The 18,806-nt window shown below is 38.1% G+C and overlaps 1 protein-coding gene, 1 long non-coding RNA gene and 2 pseudogenes across 4 annotated transcripts; 3 read left to right on the forward strand and 1 right to left on the reverse strand.

Annotated features, from left to right (window-relative positions):
* The first annotated feature begins 1,045 nt into the window (after positions 1 to 1,045).
* Positions 1,046 to 4,560, forward strand: LOC147473519 (alpha-galactosidase 1-like; annotated as a pseudogene). The gene is made up of 15 exons (XR_015210402.1): positions 1,046 to 1,267; positions 1,609 to 1,667; positions 1,932 to 1,988; positions 2,087 to 2,121; positions 2,357 to 2,460; positions 2,546 to 2,621; positions 2,780 to 2,838; positions 2,948 to 3,013; positions 3,095 to 3,178; positions 3,274 to 3,338; positions 3,473 to 3,557; positions 3,641 to 3,731; positions 3,855 to 3,904; positions 4,005 to 4,145; positions 4,292 to 4,560. The product of XR_015210402.1 is annotated as an alpha-galactosidase 1-like (transcript).
* Positions 4,561 to 6,330: 1,770 nt separating this feature from the next.
* Positions 6,331 to 11,408, forward strand: LOC147473520 (alpha-galactosidase-like). The gene is made up of 15 exons (XM_086587340.1): positions 6,331 to 6,780; positions 7,385 to 7,443; positions 7,605 to 7,661; positions 7,744 to 7,778; positions 7,868 to 7,971; positions 8,214 to 8,289; positions 8,644 to 8,702; positions 8,874 to 8,939; positions 9,060 to 9,143; positions 9,249 to 9,313; positions 10,194 to 10,276; positions 10,355 to 10,445; positions 10,537 to 10,586; positions 10,823 to 10,963; positions 11,074 to 11,408. Exons 1-15 carry the CDS (start codon positions 6,620 to 6,622, stop codon positions 11,158 to 11,160), a joined length of 1,218 nt encoding a protein of 405 aa, XP_086443466.1. The 5' UTR covers positions 6,331 to 6,619; the 3' UTR covers positions 11,161 to 11,408.
* LOC147473521 (uncharacterized) lies at positions 11,370 to 11,738 on the reverse strand. The gene is made up of 2 exons (XR_015210404.1): positions 11,606 to 11,738; positions 11,370 to 11,542 (listed from the first exon to the last, which is right to left on the reverse strand). It is a non-coding gene; the product is annotated as an uncharacterized LOC147473521 (long non-coding RNA).
* Positions 11,739 to 12,884: 1,146 nt separating this feature from the next.
* On the forward strand, positions 12,885 to 18,732 carry LOC147473522 (alpha-galactosidase-like; annotated as a pseudogene). Its single transcript, XR_015210395.1, has 17 exons — positions 12,885 to 13,272; positions 13,414 to 13,850; positions 14,571 to 14,737; positions 15,283 to 15,341; positions 15,739 to 15,795; positions 15,885 to 15,919; positions 16,174 to 16,277; positions 16,391 to 16,467; positions 16,707 to 16,765; positions 16,847 to 16,912; positions 17,037 to 17,120; positions 17,208 to 17,272; positions 17,352 to 17,434; positions 17,573 to 17,663; positions 18,070 to 18,119; positions 18,255 to 18,395; positions 18,501 to 18,732. The product of XR_015210395.1 is annotated as an alpha-galactosidase-like (transcript).
* The last annotated feature ends 74 nt before the right edge of the window (positions 18,733 to 18,806 follow it).

An 18,806-nucleotide genomic window follows, 5' to 3' on the forward strand; every position in this document is an offset into this window, starting at 1 on the left:
CATGACTTCTCAGTACATACCACTACCAGTGTTTCACTTTCTTCAAACTTAATTTGAGAAGCCATAATCAACTTCAGCATGGTCTTAATTTCTGACTTCCATGGCTAATTAATAGGGCATCCTAATTAATACCATATATCATGATTGGTTCCCCAAATAGGATTCCCTCGAATATATAACTTTGCTTGTAAATCAGTAATCCATATTTTATCCACAGCATGAAGATAAAAAATTCAAAAGCATATTGTGATGTTGAACACTTGAACCTGGCCGGTTTCACGTAAAAAAAGGAAGATCAAAAGATAAGTGTATGATCTTGAACCTACTAGTTTCACACACAACTACACAGTTGCCCAACCGTGGTTTTCTAGGACCTGCAACCTGCCAAATCAATTAGAAACATAAAAAGTAACAAGTAGTTGGAGGCTGATTCCCAACACACTCCAAGGCTGAGGCAAACTTTGGAATTAAAAGTATAGAAACATGTCATGAGCTCACATGTACCGAGCAAAAAAAGACAACAGAGAAAGAAAGACCAAAACAAATCATGATATATGGTATTGCGGCCCTGTCCAGTAGGTATTGCGGTAGCAGACTTACGTCACCATGGTAAGCCCATTGTGCCAGTTCATGCGCCTCGCCATTATATCTCCTGTTGATCCAACAATATTTACAAAACTTAAGAGGTCTGCAAAAATCCTCTATTAACAACTTAATAGGTTCTAGTTTCCAACTGTAAGAGTTATGCTCCAAGGGAGATACAACATTTTGAATTGCTAACAGACTATCCCCCTAAAACAACAATTGTTGTTTGTTGCTTTCTCCACTTGTGGAGACTAAAAGTCTAAACAGTAGGTCCGTGTGTCTGGTTTTGAGAACTCAAGTAGTCCGTGGGAAGTGGAAACCGTTGTAATTGTGTGGCCAGGAATCGTGCGCACCAAGGTACATTTCGAAGCCCTCTTTTATTTTTACCTTTTCACTTTTTTATTTTACGAGCTTCTTTACCGAAAAAACAGGACACTATGAGTTCTTCCGTCTATAAAAGCCACTCTCTCAGTCTAAAGCTCAACTTGGCTATCAGGGGTGAGCTTTATTTGTAGTTGGTACTTGGTAAGCGTGAAGAGGAAGAGGAAGAGATGGAGCTTTGTCGTGCTTTGCTTACTATGTTAGTGCTCCTGTGTTTCTCGGTTTCTTCTTACGCTGCATTGTTTAAGGTGGAGCGAAGGAGTATGCTATCTAATGGACTTGCCATCACTCCTCCCATGGGGTGAGTCAATACTTAATATCATTGTGAATCGATTTTTTATCTTGTTTTATCTATTCATTTTATTATGACATGAAAAAGTTAACAAGATAACATCATGCAATAGATTCCGATAAGATTCCTTGGTGAAATAAATACTTTTTTGTTCTGTCTTTTCTACACCGTCCACAAAATTAGTTTATAGTGTCACTGGCATTTCCAGCGATCCAGAATATCAAAACCAATAAGTACTTGATTATAGTGCCACAGCTTCTCACCATCACAACCTCTACATATTTTTTTTTTAAAATTTTTTTCTCGTATTAATATTTGATCGCAACTAATGAAACTTTTCTTATGCTCAGATGGAACAGTTGGAATCACTTCAATTGCAAGATTGACGAGAAAATTATCAGACAAACTGGTACGTACTACGTAGTACCTCATTAATTACAACAACTCTTCATCTTCCATTTAAGTGTGACATGTCAAGCAACAAATTAGTTCAAGGGTGTCATTTGTGAACACTTTTATGTCTGTCAGTCTGTCATTTGCAAATAAACGACAAAGGGGATGGTTTTTGCCCGATTTCGTCTTAATTTGATATGTTTTAGCATTTGATTTTTCATTAACAACATGAACATGCATATTTCTTCATTTTAGTGATTCTTCATTTTTATTTTAACAGCTGATGCTTTGGTGTCAACTGGTCTTGCAAAGCTCGGTTATCATTATGTTAACATAGGTACCTGTTTACTCCTTTCCTTTTTTATACTTCTACCTATTTCAATATAAATCCGAGTTGTTGAAATGCATATGACATTGATTTATTGTTTTTGTTAGATGATTGCTGGGCTGAGTTAGCTCGTGATGCTAAGGTTTGTTGATTTTTTTCCTATTTGTCTCTCTTCTCAAGTCATCGCTGGGAAAGTACATATGTAATATGACAAAATTTGAGAATTCTTGTTGGGCAACAATTTATATGGTTTGGTGGTTGTATGTCTAGAGAAAAAATAAAAAAGAAATGCACAAGTTGTATGCCTGAGTAGCTGAGTTTAATAGGTAGTTATTTCATGGTTCATGAGCAAGCGATTCAAATGTTCTATATTTCAGGGTAATCTAGTGGCTAAGAACTCCACGTTTCCATCGGGAATTAAAACCCTTGCAGACTATGTTCATAGCAAGGGACTAAAGCTAGGAATATACTCAGATGCAGGGTAAGCACACACTATGAAAGTGATACTGCAATTTCTCCACCTGGAGTAAGGATTTCTCTAAATGCATGGTTTTTATTCTTGACAGGTATTTCACATGTAGTAGAACTATGCCGGGTTCGCTTGGTCATGAAGAACAGGACTCTAAAACCTTTGCTTCATGGGTATAAATTTATGCTTTTGCTTGGCTTGTTTTGTACTGTCTTAATTTAAGAATTTGGGAAATCCTTATTCAATTTTTGTTAACGTATGAAATGTGGAACACTTGTATGCAGTTACTCTTCGATACTATAATTGCCTGATCTACTGTGATTGCATGCAGGGTATCGACTACTTGAAGTACGATAATTGCTTCAATGATGGTTCAAAACCAATTGTTAGGTACTCTAAACAATGTCAAAATGCATTTACAAGCGTATTAGTCATCCCAATTTTTCACTAATCAATTTAAAGTTTCTAACAATTGACATGCGTCTACTATTTTGTCTAGATATCCTGTGATGACCCGTGCTTTAATGAAGGCAGGTGGCTCAATATTCTTCTCTCTATGCGAATGGTAATTGTAGTTAACCTCAATTGCACCTATCCTTTGTCTGCAAAGTTGTCTTTGGTCGTGACTTGTTCATTTTTCTGTTAGGGGGGACATGCACCCAGCTCTTTGGGGTGCTAAGGTAGGAAATAGCTGGAGAACAACTGGTGATATTTCTGATACATGGGAAAGGTTATAAACCAAGTTTTTTTTGTCTTTAATTTGGTAAATAAGGTCTGATATGCGTACATATCTTATTTTGATTATACTTGTATTTGATCCAACAGTATGGTTTCTAGAGCTGACTATAATGAAGTATTTGCTGAGTTTGCAAGGCCTGGCGGGTGGAATGGTAAATATTAAGTATTTAATGTCTTCTATTTACGTGCGGGAAAAGCAAAGATATTAGTAATCTAGGAAACTAATTCAATAATTTTAGCAGCCAATAACCCAAAAATCTTATGTGGTTCATGTGAATGTGAACAGATCCAGATATGCTTGAAGTTGGAAATGGGGGTATGATTTAAAAGATGAATATGAATCACACTTTAGCATATGGGCTATTTCAAAGGTACTAAAGCAGTCCTATCATATATAAGTCTTTACTTAAAATTTTCCAGTAGTATATTTGATGTATTATTATTGACATCCAAGGCACCTCTTCTCATCGGATGTGATGTTCGGAACATGACGAAAGAGACCTTAGAGATCATTGGAAATAAGGAGGTCATAGCTATTAACCAAGGTTGAGTACATCGTGGATTTGTGGTGACCGATTTTTTTTCTCCGGCCACCATTATTGGGTTTTGATTTATCTTGTCACATTATCTGAGGGTGGTATTCTTATGTTTGAGTTTAATGTGAACAGATTCACTTGGTGTTCAAGCAAAGAAGGTTAGAATGGAAGGGGATCTCGAGGTACAGAAGGAACAGCCGACTATTGCTGTATATGACCCATTGCTTAGTTCTTTTCTGCTGTATATACTGATTTAGCTTTGGATTGAGTTTCACTTTGCAGGTTTGGGCTGGACCACTCTCTCGCTATAGGACTGCCCTCCTCCTCTTTAACCGAGGTGCTCGGCGTTCTGCCATTACTGCTTACTGGGATGACATTGGCATTCCAGCAAACTCCGTGGTTGAGGCTAGAGATCTTTGGCAGGTACATCTCAAATCTCTATCATGTTAAAACGTCATCAATACATCCAACAAAGACAACATAGTATCCCAAATGAATGCACATCTATCTGTTTATTGTTCATGACCAATTATATATATCATTTGTTGTTTATGTTAATGTTAATGCAGCATGAGACCCTGAAGGCACGATTTCTGGGGAATCTGACAGCTACCTTGAACTCTCATGCGTGCAAAATGTATGTGCTGATACCAGTGTCCTAATTTGTGGTATAAATTTCCGGTGTCTCTGTAAGAGTTGTAGGCTGAAATATATTAATTGTGTTACAAAGGATCTCTTGATTGGGTAGGACATGAGGAGAATGAGAATCATCCTCTACTCTAATTTTTTCCTGAGAGAATGTGTAATGGTCCAATTAGTAATGTTCTTTTGATTGCAAGTTACCCGTTCAAGTATGTTTTTTTTTCATATATACTAAAAATACTAATGCAGTTGCGATGGCCTTAATGATTTTCTGGATTAAATCATTAAAACGCCTTCCACTATATTCTTTGATGATTCAAATGTAAAAGATCAAGTCTTAATAATAATTAAAGATAATAGAAAAAATGTTCACATGACTTTGCTTTATAATGCTTGCTATATAACTTGGCAAATACCTGCATCCAAGACATGTTAGAATGTGGCCATCGTCCTTGACTTGTTTTTGCATAAGCTTACCATTCATTTCTCGCACTACGTGTCTACGTAAGTGTTGAGATTTTTGGCATGGTATAGACAATACTCAAGTTCGACCTTGTGGATTTTGGAAAAGAGTGGTTTGTGGACGAATTACCTACAGATGGTCCTCTCGGTCCAGTTGGTACTAGTGATTAGTGAACATGATAACTCGCCACAACTTTCTTCCACTCAGTTGCTAGTTGCTACTTCTACTATTTTCTCTTTGTTTCTCTATTTTTTCGTATTTTGACTATATTATTTTTACTGGGAAACTGTCAGCGAGAGGCCCTTTTGGATTAGATTCGCCATCTTCATTTGCACGACTTCTCCAGCCCATTAGTATTTGTATTGTTGTATTGTGTTGGTTTCCCATCCATATAATGGCACTAAAGAGTCTTTGCTTGAGCCCCACCGGTGTGGGCGTGTGGTTGTGCCCAGTCCTTGTCACCTATCTTCTGTCAGACATAACACGCATGTAAATTTATGGTGGAAGAAGGAAGAAAATCATTGTAGACAAGCTCTTTTAGCTGCAGAAACAGGGGCATGGTTTACTTTAAATTGTTATAGGGATGAAGTTCTATGCTCTTCCGCCGCACCTGATTGTCCGATTCAAGTGCACAACTTCAGTTTTTTCTTAACATAATTGAGGGATATAAAAAAATTACAATTGAACTCAGGACTCATACTTCAGAGACTTGCATGCGAGACACCTTTTCTGAAGTAGAATTTCACATGATATCATTATGTTCCTTTTTTTGGTGAATAGAGAACAAACGCTGGTACATTTTCCTACCTTTTTGGTCTTTGGCATCTCTAATAGCTAGACAAAATCATTTATGAATAGTGAACGGAAATCTGAAATTGAGGGCCATCAGGTGAAGAAGGACTAGATTTGTGAACTTGCTTCAGTTGCTATACCGAAACAAAATGTGTCGTGACTCGTGAAGCTTCAACAAACGAAACTCTTCAGAGTAACAAACGTTTGGATTTATATTCAGTAAAGAAAGTCTAGTGTAATAATCATCATCATCATGTATCAGTCCGAATGCATAAAGACAAATAATACATGAATAGGATCACCGACAGATGCTCTGTGATGGAAACTCTCACAACCGACAGCTGCTTTATCTTTGCATGCATATGTTTTTATCTACTAAGAGCCGTTTCTCTCGTATTTAGTCTTGGATGATCACTGTCTTACGTGATATATAATGTGTACGTTTAGGTTTAATTACCAACAATAACCAAAACAAAAGTAAAGTCCTCTCCGGCCTCCACTTACTTAATGTCGCCTTCCTTGTGCATAAACTTCCAACGGCTTCCTTCCAATACATGCGAACCTCATGAACGAAATGTATCCATGCTATTCTCAGTCATTCCAAAAGAAAAGTCACCAACTCTGATTATCACAAAGCCCTCTGCTCTGCTTGGACCCCAACAACGACCACACAATGTTAATTCTAGTCTTCATTTGTGCATCATCGATAACACTTATTCATATATGTACACATTTATCAGTTCTTGGATATATCTTCCAGCTCAGCTTCAGTCCCAGGCCCTCTTCAGTCGATTATCTTCATAGAGTGCACTGATACACACACGCACACATACACATAAATCCATATATATATGGTTAGGGACTTGAAACAGCTATCTTGCTCGCTCATCATCTTCATTTCTCTAGCTGCTTCATGCATATAAGTTATATATAGGCAGCTAGCTAGCTCACCAAATTTCCCCTTATCCTTCAATTCCCCAGCAATCCAAGTACCCCGGCCATGTCTCGTAGTGTTGCATCTTTCTTTTTGGCTTCGGCTGTCTTGTTTCTCTTCGTCTGTAACGTTGCTACTGCAGCTCGACTGAGTAACATTGGACCGAAGGTGGACATAATAAGAAGGAATCTCATGAACAATGGCCTGGGTCGCACACCTCAAATGGGGTAACTTTATATTATTAGTCCAGTGACTCCAGTCACTCTTTCTTTTATCTCTAGTGCCACCAACTAAGCAGCTATCCTCTTAAATTTCAAAATTATATATATGTTTCGAAAGGAATGTGCAGTGTAACGTATATATTTCAACCATGACACATCTTACATCCGTTCTGATTTCAGCCTGTAGGCTGTAGGTAACTTATACATTTCCTTCCACTTATGATATTGTAATATATGTCAATATAATATATTGGTTTTAATTTCTTATACAAAGATATATAAGTGTTTCTAGTTCAAAAAACTTACGCAAATGCTCTTTTACTTGGTACAAGATTTATCACGAGACATTTCAATAGTATGTAGGTTGTAGTGATTGCACAATCTCACATGAAGTTGTAGGTTGTAGATTAATCACGAGACATTTCACTAGTATATGAAACTCTGTTGGGACGCTTTCCTCGTGCAATCAAATTATTAAAACGGAAAAAATAATCAAATGTTATGTATTTGCTTTCGAACTTACTTTATTTTCCCATAGCATTGTACCAATTGATTGTACTTTGATAATTGTCTGATTTACTGATTATGATCTCTATTATTTTGTGACCAGATGGAACAGTTGGAACCACTTCCATTGTGATATAGAGGAAAAATTGATTTGGGAAACAGGTAAATCTTATCTACTCTTACGTGGATTTAAGTTCCCGCCAGACCTATGGTTCAAATTTGACGAAACTACAGTTTATTGTTAATAGCACTCAAACTGTTAGTTTTATTTTTCTTCTTATCTGGCCAAGTAACAAAGTGATTTTATCCAAACTTCTCTACAGCGGACGCAATGGTGTCAACTGGACTTGCTGCTGTGGGATATGAATACATTAATTTGGGTATGCTATTAGTCCGCGTGTTCTGGGCTTCTCGCTATGACAGTTTTCATAATAATTTTTTTTTTTCATTTAATTTGATCAGATGATTGCTGGGGTGAACTTAATAGGGACTCCCAGGTACTTTGTCAGTTTGTCTAACTAAGTTTATTGCACATTGCACACGCGTAGCCTAACAGATGAAGTTCTGAATTTATGTTTGGCTTCAGGGAAATTTAGTTCCTAAAGCTTCAACCTTCCCCTCGGGCATTAAGGCGCTAGCAGATTATGTCCATAGCAAGGGGCTCAAGCTAGGAATCTACTCAGATGCTGGGTACTAATTTTCAATATCTTTCCTTGAAATTTCAAGATAAGGGGTTGTCCTACGTCTATTAATCTTCATCAGTTTCTTACAAGTGTATCCCTATTCTAATTTCACGGTCCAAATCATTGAAAGACTAGGATTTCCTCTAATAAACAGAACACAGGAAGGACTGTTACTTCGTCACCTATGTAGGGTCCTCAGGTAATCGATTTCTTGAAATCACTACTGAACGCAATACTTCATTTTTTCAGGACCCAAACCTGCAGTAAGACAATGCCTGGGTCACTGGGCCATGAAGTGCAAGATGCAAGAACCTTCGCCTCATGGGTATCGTTGCTTCTCTTGTAATAAATTAAGCAACCAATAGTCCAGTACAACCTGTATGTGTAATGTCCCTTTGAATGCGATACCTGTTTCTTCTTTCTAATATTCAGATAGACACCTCAGGCCCCTGCTTGGTAAAATATAAAATCCGTGAAGCAAAAAGTTTTGTGAGTTATACGTACTAGATATCTTGGTTTGAGCGGGTCTGATCATGTTTTATGAAGGAGGAAAAATTACATTACTTCATGCCATCACTTAGAACTAGGGCCTTTCTGCCCTGACAATATAGCATATCTACAAACTTTTTATTATACTGATAGTTTATTTTTTTTTTCTTTTGGAATTTCCTAAAAACAGGAAGTGGACTACTTGAAATATGATAACTGTCACAATACTGGTACTAGCCCCAAGGAAAGGTAGTGAAGTAGTATTCATTACTTCATTCTGGTATTAAAGTGCACGTTTGTTTATAGAGTAACTGGTACCCTTGCGAGAGGGCAAGGTGACTGGTTGATTGTAAAGACGGTGAAAAACTTTGGATGCAATAACCTAATAATCTTTGATCTGTGCTTCTATGGTTGTAATAGGTACCCTAAAATGAGCCAGGCTTTACTTAACTCTGGAAGATCCATCTTTTTCTCTCTATGCGAATGGTAACTCAATTCTTTTCATACTTGAGGGGGAAAAACATTTTCCCCCTGTGACTGATGTAACACTTACAGATTATGTATTAAATAAGCGTCTAAGCATATCTTGTTTTCCAATGAACATAGGGGGCAAGAAGACCCAGCAACTTGGGCTCCAAGTTTAGGAAACAGTTGGAGGACAACAGGAGATATTGATGATAACTGGGGGAGGTATGACAATCAAGAATCTCAAAATGTAAAAAAAAAACACCTAGTCTGGTGCACTTACATTACAATCTACAACTTCAAACAAACTGATTTTAGTACTTTGGTTAGTATGACATCTCTTGCAGATCAAAATGACAAATGGGCATCTTATGCTGGTCCTGGTGGATGGAATGGTAAGATATCAGCTTTACGAAGCTGGTGTTAACATATGAAAATTTAATGTGTCTTGTTATCTGGAATAGTCATTCTATTCATCACAATTGAACTCCTAGTTTCATCACGTACCACAGTTCACCTCCTACCACAGGGAAAATTACCATCATAGATATTCGCATAATAGATGAAAATTTAGTTCTTAATTAATCTGTGTGCGTATGATTTCCTTGGGCGCAAAATAGTCATAGAATCAATTCTTTTTGAAGGAGTTCTGTTTTCTGTTTAAAAGATAAAAGAAGGGTTGAGATTGAATCTCGTCCCGTCTAAAAGCAGATGTGTATGCATTGTCTGTAATGATGTATATTAGAGAGTGGCGAAGACCTTCGGAATAACTTTCTGGTTGTGCAAACCAAACATGATGACTTTGGGTTGTACCAAGTCTGAAACACAAAAAGGTTTTAGTTGCTACAATAATATGATCGATACATCAAATAGTGACTGGTTCCTTGGATCAAGATAATACGAAGCATTGAAGTGGTTATTAGTTCATACTAGGGGACGGTCCCTTCTTTGTTAGTAGGCGGAAAGGCCCCTTCATGATTTCATTGAGGTAGTGATTGAATAATCCCTTGGCTCGGACAAGTAAAGGAAAAGGCAAGAGTACGACTACCTAGCTAAGGACGATAAGAGCCAAAATATTTAAGTGGAGCAAGCAGGGTCAACAGAAAAAGACGCCACCTTACTTGTTTTTTGACATTACTGATATAATTTTATTTATATGTCCGTTGGGTTTAGTATATATATATTTTTTATTATATGTTGTATGTGTTATATGAGAATATGTTATATGATACGAAAAAGAGGTGAATGGTGACATTGTTGGAGTTATCTTTTCAGATCCTGACATGCTGGAAGTGGGGAATGGTGGCATGACAATAGAGGAGTATAGATCACATTTCAGTATCTGGGCACTAGCTAAGGTATACATTTACATTTTAGCATTATATTACATTCTCCGAGCTAATCACGTGACTAGCATGTATTTTTCCCATGTGTAGGCGCCATTGTTGATTGGTTGCGATCTTCGTTCCATGGACAAAGTAACAATTGAATTGCTCAGCAACAAGGAGGTCATTGCTGTTAATCAAGGCAAGTATTTACCTTTAACTTTGAGATATTAAATCATCTTTATAATCTATATTGAGGTTTATCTTAGCTTAAGTACGTTTCATGTGAACAGATAAACTTGGAGTTCAAGGCAAAAAGGTTAAGAAGGATGGCGATTTGGAGGTTATCTTCTCATAGCTTCTGTTCACACAATTTCTTTTTTTCTGTTTGTTCTCTTTCCGTACAGCAGTAATTCGACTTTTATAATGTACTTCGTGCAACCGTGTATTTTAGCGGAAAAAATATGTTTGGAGTGATGGAAAGTATTACTAGGAAGATCTTTTGAGTTATTTCTAGTGACATTCCTATACTGAAAATTTCGATTATCAATAATTATTTATGTTATTTTCAAACTGCAGGTTTGGGCTGGTCCTCTTAGTGGTTCAAGGGTGACTGTGGTGCTGTGGAACAGGGGATCGTCACAGGCACTTATCAATGCTAGCTGGTCCGATATTGGCCTAAAATCATCACAAGTTGTTCAGGCCCGGAACTTATGGGAGGTGATTTCTTTTTATACCACATGCTCTTGCCAGTAACCCCTTTGTTTTATACTATTCAGTTCGACATGATTTCTAATTTCCTTTTTTGGGTGATTTACTCGAAATTTCAGCATTCAACACAAGCTTCAGTAGAGGGAACCATCTCAGCTGTGGTGGATTCTCATGCTTGTGCAATGTATGTACTCACACCGAAGTAGGAGTCCATGGCGAGCAGAGACAACATATAGGGAAGCTTTCAAAAAAATATAATAGAGAGAGCGTAACAGTAGTTGGTTGGTACTTACATTTGAGTTAAAGCAAAATAAAATAAGTTTCCGTTGCCCTTGGTGGCATACTTGTATTGAATATCTATGCATGGATAATTTTGGACGTACTAACAGAGTAACGTACAGTTAATCCCAAGTGATACAGAATGAAAAAAAAATTACATTGATTTTAGCACCAATTTGCACCTTCAAAATTGCAATTGTTTTTAGCTCTTGAAGAAAACACACATTCTTGTAAATGCTAACAAAACATTGCCAACATGATCTTGTCTGAGTCCTCCATAGCCATTTCTTGCACTTGATACAACTCCATCTGCATTCAACTCCTATAAGTTGATCCAATGCAATATTATTCATAAATAAAATAGACCATTACCTGAATGGAAGTCTTCATCTCATCTATACTTGGGCATCCTTGTCTTGTCTGATGAGCTCTCACATTCATCTGTTAGAAGAACGTGGGCAACCAAATATTATGAAAAGACGAGAATGAAAGTTATGCGGCGGCGGCAAATAGAAATATGGAACTCGAAGATGAAAGCATGTACAGAGAATGGGCAGTTCGCTGAATCTCTTGAAATCTACTACTCGTCTGTCGTCAACTCTGGCCTTCGAGGGGACAACTTCACGTTCCCTTCCGTCCTCAAGTGCTGCGCCAAACTCCGTTCCTTGCGTGATGGCCAAAAGATTCACGCCCACGCTTTGCTCACAGGGTTCCACCAACACCTCTTCGTCCAGACGGCTCTGCTCGACATGTACTCCAAATGCCAATGCCAATGCGGCGGTGTCTCCGCTTCCCGCCTCTTGTTCGACGAAATGCCTCTTCCGAGCTTGGTTTCCTGGAACTCCATCCTTTCTGCCTACTCCAATCACGAATCTTTTCTTCTCTTCAGACGTATGCAACTTCTCCGGGTGGAACCCAACTCTAGCACACTTGTCGCCCTTTTGTCTGCTTCCTCCTCTCTTGGCGCCGGCTTCTCCATACACTGTTACACGATCAAACTCGGCTTCACGTCTGATTTGCTTCTTTCCAATTCCATCATTACTATGTATCTTCATTTTCATCAAATCCACGCTGCTCGCTCCTTGTTTAATCTCATGGACGACAAGTCCACTGTCACCTGGACTGCCCTTATTGGCGGCTATGTCAACCTTGGCCATGTTCACCAAGCATTCACTCTTTTCAACCAAATGCGCCTGGACCAACTCACTCTGGATTCTGTTGTGTTTCTAAACCTCGTCTCTTGCTGTGCTCGTATTGGGAGATTGTCACTAGCTTCTTCTGTCCATGCTCTTATACTCAAAACGGGTTGTCATCACCACAACTCAGTCCAGAACTCACTTGTAAACATGTATCCTAAATGTGGTGACCTTGTATCTGCTCGGAGGATCTTTCATCTTGTAAAGGACAAAAGCACATTGTTGTGGGACGTCTTTGATCAGCGGGTATGCTCAACTTGGAAATCCTAGTGAAGCCGTAAATTTATTTAAACATATGACCAGGACATCCACCAGACCAAATGAAATAACCTTAGCTACCGTGATTTCCGCTTTGTGCTGATCTTGGGTCTTTGGCCTTGGGAGAAGAGTTGGAAGAGTGCGCTACATTAAATGGGTTATGCTCGGATTTTGCAGTTCAAACTTCATTAATTCATATGTACTGCAAATGTGGAAGCTTTGAAAGAGCAAAGGGAATCTTCGATAGTGCTTCTGGTAGAGATTTAGCCATGTGGAGCTCTATGATAAATGGTTATGCAATCCATGGGATGGGAGAAGAAGCTCTGGCTCTCTTCCATCATTTGCAAACAAATGAAGGATATCGACCAGATGCAGTTGTTTACATGGGAGTATTATTATCGGCCTGCAGCCATTCAGGTTTAGTGGAAGATGGATTGAAGCATTTCCAAATCATGCAGAGGGAATATGGGATCAAGCCTAGTACAGAACACTATTCAGCCTTGGTGGACCTTCTGGGTCGAGCTGGATACTTGGACTTGGCCTTGAAAATCATCCAGGTGATGCCTGTGCAAAGCGCAAACTCAGGTTTGGGTTCCTTTGCTGAGTGCATGTAGAACCCATCGGAATATTCAACTTGGTGAACTTCGTAGCTAAGAGGTTGTTTGATGTGGCACCTCAAAACCACGAATAACTATATATTGATGTCTAATATGTATGCTTCTGTAGGGAAGTGGAAGCAGGCTGCAATGGTGAGAAGTTTGATGGAAGGGAGAGGATTAGTGAAGGAGCCTGGTTGGAGCCAGATTGAGGTGGATGGACTTCTCCATGTGTTCCTTGTTGGAGATCGGTCTCATGATCGGTCGGTTGAAATTTATAAAAAGTTGGAAGAGTTAAATACTAAACTTAAAGAAATAGGTTATGTTGCAGAAACACAGATGGTGATCCACGACTTGGAGAAAGAAGACAAAGAGGAGGCTCTAGAGGTTCACAGTGAGAGGTTGGCTGTAGCATTTGGTCTGCTTAGTACTGAACCAGGTTCTACTTTGAGAATCATGAAGAACCTGAGGACTTGCACTGACTGCCACACTGCCTTGAAATTTATCTCTAAAATCACCTGCAGGTATCTCATTGTGAGAGATGGAAACCGCTTCCACCATTTTCAGGCTGGTTCATGCTCTTGTAAGGATTTCTGGTGATTTTCTTCCTAATTGAGCTGACAAGCGGATATGCTTTTCGTTTGGGGAGCAAGCAAGTTGAGACTAAGGGTCTTTGTTCATTATTTGAGGCTTAGTGGGAGTATGAAGTTTCTGTGTTCTACTCGTTACTTGCTGGGGCAAACCTGAATGCACGTATCAGAGGGGTATTCAGGATCTCTATGGTCTACCGATCTCTAGAGCTATCTGACTATCTGTCCACCTCGATAAAGATCCTGGGAGCATTTCTGCTTTCTACAATGGATGTGGGTGGAGCCGTCCCTGCTGATGGTACAGACAAGAATGCAATTCAATTGGATTACCTTTCATTGGACAATTCACTCTCTTAAGGTTCATATTACATGGGATTCATCATAAACTAGCATCTATCTCAGACAGGTAAGAACAGACAGCTAACAAACATGTTTTTATACAAACAAGGTAAAATGCAGCTAATATGCATCCAATCAATAAGTGTATTATTAAGAAAGCCAAGTTAGGATGCCAACACAATCCATAGCCATTGGTGGGTGTATAACTGGGGCTTAGACTTGCTTTTGCTTTGGGCATGACGGATGTTGTGTCGATATTAGTTTATTAATCCTCATCCTAAACCTTCTTGATATCTCCGTTCTTCTTGCATACCAAACATTATAACTGATTTTTTAAACTTGCACCACGATACTGCAGTCATGGCTATTCCAACTTTCAAATCATCTCTGGTTTCATTTCTTTCCGTCACATTTGTCCTTTGTGCAACATTCCTGGAAGTCAAAGCTTCGTCCTAATGAAACTGGTGGCGTGAAGATCAGGAGGAATTTGCTGAACAATGGCCTTGGACGTTCCCCTCAGATGGGGTAAGTCTATGTTGTTTTGTCATTGAGATACAAATTGTATAGTAATAATACTCTTTGATTTTAAGCAAAAAAGAAAAATGTACTGGTCATATTTATGCTATGTTTGGTTGACTAGAAGTGGCAGGAAAAGAGAACATCTTCGTCAAAACTTATGCTTTTGTCTGTTTTTTTCACAACAATGGAACAAAATATAGGAATTGGCTTTCTTATTGAACAGTTTTTACCTTTGAGGTGGAGCAGGTTAAACAGAATGTTCGAGTAATTTTATGCTGTTGCATTCAAGTTGATAACTACTCTAAGAAAAAAATATCGTGTATATATATTACATGCGTGCTTGCATGTCATTTTTGTCTACACATGTAATCTAATTTACAAAAAGAATATAGGATAATGTTTACATGAAATATATTGTTGTCAGCTTACTACCGAAAATTGTTTTCCATATGCTACTTCTTGCCAACCATATGAAAAGTGCTAGGTAGTAAGTACCTTAAGCAATTATGGTTTTACTACTGAACCTCTTTTAAGTTATCTGTTGCTACCAGATGGAACAACTTTAATCACTTCCCCTGCACACTCAACGAAGAGTTAATTCGCGAAACAGGTAAGGAAGCGTTTACCTCAGGTCCTTCTTAATAAACCCTAAAAAAATAAAACAAGTGATCCATATAACAGGTTAAATTATGGGGCCTCATAACTTACTTTTCTTTTAACATTAGCTACTTTTATTAGGGAGGGGGAGGGGGAGTTGTGGGGGTCAGTGCGCTACTCAACTAACCCATACAACAGTACATGTGGTGGTTAGGGTGTGATCTCTATTATTTCCTAAAAAAAAGTTAAAAGATTAATTGAAACTGTGAGCACATCTCTAATCATCAATGTTGACATGAAAAATGTTGTTGTTTTCAGTGTTTTTTGAGTGAAGTCGTAAAATCCTTAGATCCCAGCCCAGCTGTTTTCATTTTTTTCTCTAAGTTTGTTCTTACATACTTGATTCACAGCTGATGCAATGGTGTCTACTGGCCTCTCAGTCCTTGGTTATGAATACATAAACCTAGGTACTATTTTGTTTTGCTTATCAAAAGTTGTTAGGTGGTAATAAGTACTTGGTCTTATTATTCTTGACAACCCATTGGGTTTTGACCAGATGATTGCTGGGCAGAACAGGATAGAGACTCCAAGGTACAAGTAGACAACAGGCTTTTCCAAACTCATTTTCTCTATTTGACTTTAGAATCTCCACTATTACCTGTTTGTGTCAATAAGGTACAATTTTGGTATATATATAAAACAGCTGTTATATGTATAATTTACAGGATATTTCCATTTCAGTTGGACATAGATGGTTCTACATATGAAATCAGTTCATCAAAATTTTCTGATGAAAGCATTTCACCAATTTTTTTTCTGAAGGCAGTTGGATATGTAATGTGCAGGGAAACTTGGTCCCTAAAAGTTCAATATTTCCCTCCGGAATGAAGGCTCTCGCAGATTACGTCCACAGTAAAGGTCTCAAGATTGGGATCTATGGTGATGCTGGGTATGAAGTCAATTTAATGAACTATATTTCAGATTTCTATCGTTTAACTTTAACTATCTGTTATTTTTTTCTATATGTTTCAACATCCTGATTCATTGGTGTACAAATATCAGAACACTTACTTGCAGCAAAAAAATGCCTGGCTCCCTTGGTTACGAGCAACAAGATCACGAACACCTTTGCTTTGTGGGTGAGAATCAAGTTATCTGCTGGGTGACATAGTTTATAGTACTATGACTTTCGTTTCTTGGTCTTAATCTTGTGTAGCTTAGTGTTGTTTATTAACATATCAAGGAGAGAGTAGAAATAAAGACCACCCCATTCAAGTCTGGATAAGGTTTTGAATCCAGAAAAAAAAAATAAATCGGACGGGTATAATCACTGTCTTGGGCTGATCTTTTTGTGTACTGTCATTTCTATTTCCATCAGGGAGTTGATTATTTGAAATATGATAATTGCCACAACAAAGGACAGAACCCCCAAGAAAGGTACTTGAAGAAATTTGTATTTTGGAGTGATCGCATGTTGAACACACTAGTAGCTTGTTGATTCTGATTTTTGAATGACAGATATCTGACGATGAGTAAAGCTCTCCTCAAAAGTGGAAGACCCATATTCTTCTCTCTTTGTGAATGGTGCGCTTTTTGTATTACTCTCAATACACGAACACACACACACACACACACACACACACAAATCACATGTATGTTTAGTTGCTTTTAAATGCGGAAATAATTTGCTTTGCCCATTCAAATCTAGGGGCCAGGATGACCCAGCAACTTGGGCACCTAGTCTTGGCAATAGTTGGAGAACCACAGGAGACATCAAAGATAACTGGGAAAGGTAAAACTGTTTTAGCTTACACAATTAAATGATCAAGTATCTTTGGACTAAACTCAAAAAACTTATGGCAACTTTAATTAATGCTAGTATCACATCACGTGCCGATCAAAATGATGCATGGGCATCATATGCTGGACCTGGAGGTTGGAATGGTGAGTGTATGTATTACAGTGTAGTAACACACAACTAGAGACTTTGAATTGGTGTTGATCTCTCCATGTGTGTAAGCAGATCCTGACATGCTTGAGGTGGGTAATGGAGGCTTGTCAACGGAGGAATATCGCTCTCACTTCAGCATTTGGGCATTAGCTAAGGTACACATGTAATGAGGACTTACGACTGTCAGCCTCTTTTACTGGATCATTCAGTATATCATATGTCCATGGGCTTGAATGAAATAGTTAATGAAGCTGCATAAGTCTTTGAGATCATATCTTTATGTGCTTATGTAGGCCCCTTTGCTGATTGGGTGTGATGTCCGGTCTATGGACAACGAAACATTTGAGTTGTTAAGCAACAAGGAGGTCATTGATGTTAACCAAGGTATTATATAGAACTTTAACTTCTTTGTTGACGAAGGCATGTATAACTTGCAATCACAAATAAGTATGGTTTAACTTTTAGGAAAAAAAAATATATTTTGTCGGGTGCTAGATTTTAAATGTTTAAAATGAAAATAACGTAGTGAGCTGAACGCCAGATTTTTTATTTTTCTTTCTTTTCCTTCTCTTTTCAAAGTTTAATTTGCTCAAAGTATGTTACATGGCATATGCGAGCCTATGTTTGAAATACAGATTTAAGAGGTGTATCTCATTCAACTGCCCAAATACGATGTGCCTCGAACATATGAGAAAAAGTAGTTTTAGCAAAGAACTTGTTACATGAACTGTGAAGTTAGAAAAGGTCCATGGGTGTTTCGACTTGTGAACTTCTCTTATTGGTATGGCAGATAAGCTTGGAATTCAAGGGAAGAAGGTCAAAAAAACTGGAGATCTAGAGGTAATATACGACTTAAACAATGGTGTATAAAGTCTAATAGCATGTATCAAAGACCAGTGTTTAAGTTGACTTATGGGAAGAATTCTTAGCATGAATATTAGGTCAATCATCATTTTGTGCTGTATTGTTGATCAGGTATGGTCTGGTCCTTTAAGTGGCGGTAGGGTAGCCGTTGTACTGTGGAACAGAGGTTCCCAGCAGTCATCCATCACTGCAAAGTGGAGTGATATCGGCCTTAAATCGTCTGCAACCGTTGAGGCTCGGGATTTATGGGAGGTTTGATTCCAAACATATTGATAAAAGTTTGTTAACTAGTGCAAAATACTGATGAAGCACGATCCAGTTGTGTGGAATTAATGAACCTGGTATTTAATGTTGCAGCATACAACAACTCCATCCGTTGAACATCAGTTGGAGGCTACCGTTGATGCCCATGCATGCAAGATGTATGTCCTCATACCACAGTAAAGATTGGTTGTTTTAGATGCAGAATCCGATAGGATTATGATGAAGAACCCTTGAGACTTTCAATTTAAAATGTATTACTCTTGTAACTAGGATATTCAGGTGCAAATTGAATATGAAGCAATCAATATATATGTATTAAAAATTGTGAGATCGAGTTTTTAAATTTTTAATTGTCACAGACAGAATGAGCCTAGTCAATAAAAAAGACCTAATAACAAT

Source organism: Coptis chinensis, unplaced genomic scaffold (genome assembly GCF_015680905.1).
Source record: "Coptis chinensis isolate HL-2020 unplaced genomic scaffold, ASM1568090v1 utg2340_pilon_pilon, whole genome shotgun sequence".
Lineage (NCBI taxonomy): Eukaryota > Viridiplantae > Streptophyta > Magnoliopsida > Ranunculales > Ranunculaceae > Coptis > Coptis chinensis.

What these genes read in the sequence shown, in the direction of transcription:
- LOC147473520 (XM_086587340.1), top strand. Translation starts at nt 6,620, where the DNA reads ATGTCTCGTAGTGTTGCATCTTTCTTTTTGGCTTCGGCTGTCTTGTTT. An exon ending in GGAATCTACTCAGATGCTGG is followed by an intron (nt 7,972 to 8,213) that starts GTACTAATTTTC and finishes TCATTTTTTCAG; the next exon opens with GACCCAAACCTGCAGTAAGA. An exon ending in TTTTTCTCTCTATGCGAATG is followed by an intron (nt 8,940 to 9,059) that starts GTAACTCAATTC and finishes CAATGAACATAG; the next exon opens with GGGGCAAGAAGACCCAGCAA.